Source organism: Corvus brachyrhynchos, unplaced genomic scaffold (genome assembly GCF_000691975.1).
Source record: "Corvus brachyrhynchos isolate BGI_N302 unplaced genomic scaffold, ASM69197v1 scaffold46, whole genome shotgun sequence".
Classification (NCBI taxonomy): Eukaryota; Metazoa; Chordata; class Aves; order Passeriformes; family Corvidae; genus Corvus; species Corvus brachyrhynchos.
Window position 1 is genome coordinate 4163282 of NW_008238838.1, and position 2334 is coordinate 4165615.

At 54.4% G+C, this 2334-nt stretch overlaps 2 protein-coding genes across 6 annotated transcripts in view; one reads left to right on the forward strand and one right to left on the reverse strand.

The window, feature by feature from the left end:
• The window catches only part of LOC108447688, an 89969-nt gene that overhangs the window by 69611 nt on the left and 18024 nt on the right, over nt 1–2334 (forward strand). The gene's annotated exons all lie outside the window — the stretch shown is intronic.
• The window catches only part of SORL1 (sortilin related receptor 1), a 37972-nt gene that overhangs the window by 21635 nt on the left and 14003 nt on the right, over nt 1–2334 (reverse strand). For all 3 annotated transcript variants that reach the window (XM_017738469.1, XM_017738468.1, XM_008636907.2), the window contains exons 20-22: nt 2072–2210; nt 1056–1229; nt 785–898 (exon numbers count right to left, since the gene is read on the reverse strand). In XM_017738469.1, the coding sequence (XP_017593958.1) occupies nt 785–898; nt 1056–1229; nt 2072–2210 (427 nt within the window). The remainder of the gene's footprint in view (nt 1–784; nt 899–1055; nt 1230–2071; nt 2211–2334) is intronic.

Consider the following 2334-nt stretch of genomic DNA (forward strand, 5'->3'; position numbering starts at 1 on the left):
AATGAAGCCCCTGATGTCCACTTCCAAGGCAGGGAGCAAGAAGCCAAGGTTGTAGAGCCATCTACTCCCCACAAAGGGGATTGAAACCTCAGGTGGTGGGATGGGACAGGGCAGCCAAAACAGGGGAGAAGCTGGGCATGAGTGCTGCTATCCAAGGCAGGAGCTCTGTGCCAAGCTGGTGACATCTCTCTGAGGAATAGGTACCCACAGATGCCTTCCCACACCTGGAGTCAGACAGCGAACTCAAACTTGGACTCTGGTACAAAATGGGCATAAACAGCCTCTCTCCTGGTCCTCCAGGGATTCCTAACTTCAAATCCAGTCCTTTTTCCACAGTGCACTAATCCAAACCCTTCCAAGGCTGTGGAACATCTGCCCCTCCTGCACGCATTGGCTGTCCCCAACTTTGCACAAAAAGGTGACCTCCATCTTTAATGTGTGAACTTGATTTATTATCTCAACAAGAGGCCCATGTCAGCACTATCTGCTCTCTTTTCCTCATTGGCTGTGCCCTCAATTAGCTTCAGAAGACAATTAGTGCAAGAGACAGTTGGCATCAGTCTCACCAAACTTTAGACACTGATGCCTCATCTGGTTAAGGGGATTGGGACAAAACTCATCCAGTTTGCTTTGGGAATCTACCAAAGGAGCTGAGTTCCACCCCCAGAGCGCCTCTTGCTCTCCCTGACTGTGAAAGGAGTGTGGACCATCAGCTCGGGTGAGATGCCACCCCAGCAGACACCTGAATGTGGCCAGGCCAGTGCCACCAAGGCAGGACACTCACGGCAGTTCTTCTCGTCGCTCATGTCCCCGCAGTCGTTGTCGTTGTCACACTGCCAGATGCTGTTGATGCAGTTCCCATTGGAGCACCTGTACTGGTTGGGCAGGCACGTGTTCTCTGGGGCAGGAGGGACAACAGAAACGAGCTGGCATGAGGCTGTGCTTCCAGAAATGAGCCACTCTCCTCCCCGACAGAGGACAGATCCCGCCGGCCTCTTGTGACGGCAGAAACCACCTCAGCACTGGGCAGCAGCAAGAGCCGAGCAGGGCTTTACCTTCCTTTATGCATGTGTTGTTCTTCATGGCGTAGCCGTGGGGACAGTCACACCTGAGCTCCCCGCTGGGCAGCACCGTGCTGGCCACCCCCTCGGGGCACTTGCAGCTGCGGCCGTTGTTGGACCTGGGCAGGCAGAGCAGGCTGCAGGGCTTGGTGATGCAGGCGTTCTGCCCTGGAGCAGGGCAGGGAGGAAGGGGACAACGTCAGGGCAGAGGCACAGGAATCCCAGTGTCACCAGCCAGCCCAGGACAGAGGCACGGGAATCCCAGTGTCACCAGCCAGCCCAGAACAGAGGCACGGGAATCCCAGTGTCACCAGCCAGCCCAGAACAGAGGCACGGGAATCCCAATTTCACCAGGCTTTGGATTCAGATCCCACTAAAAGCCAGCTCTGCAGGGCTGAGTGCTGAGGTCACCCCTAGGACTGCACAGAGCCATCTGCTCCAGGGAGTGTGAGGGCCTTTAAGGGGGAAAGATTGGCCCTTAAGGGACGCAACTCATCCAAGTGGCTTTGGAGGTCTACCAAAGGATATGAGTTACACCCCCAGAGTGCCTCTTGTCCCCCCAGTCTCCTGCAGGCTGCTGGCTGGCTGAGCCCGTCAGTGGTCTTGTACTCATCTGAAAATGGGTATAAACAGCACAAGGGGGTCAGCAGTGCCTTGTCACAGCGCAGACAGAAGGTTAAAGGAGGACAAAGTTGGTGCAGCCCTGAAATCCTGTGGCTTTTTGGTCTATACAACACTTTGATGGAAAAGCCAGGATCTGTGACATAAACTGCGAGGTGCCACCACAGCCAAGTGCCTTACGAGCTCTGTCCCGGACGGGGAGCATCTCTCCTGGCAGCCAAAAAGCAGACTATACCAGTCATGAAACTCACTCAGACTGTGCCTGAGTGACTCAAACCCTGCAGAAATGGGGATATATTCAGGAAATGCAAGCCAGGATGGCTGGGAACCTGTGGAAATGAGGGATGAACACATTCCTAAATCCCAGGGAGGATCATGTGCACGATTACCTGTTGTCTTTCCTCTGTAAAAGATTTTCATATCCATGATCCCATTCAGTCTGCCGACCAAGATCTCCATCCTGGAGCCGCTGGTTTTGGATGCTCTGAAAATACTCAGCTGTGACCAGTCGTTCCAGTAGATTTCATTCTGAAACACAGGCTTGGCTCTTAGCACAAGGAGTGACAGCACCAGGGCCGTGCTCATCAGGGCTGCACTAATCACCCTCAGTACTGGACGTGGGGGGACACTGAGAGTGAAAAGTGTCCCCAGC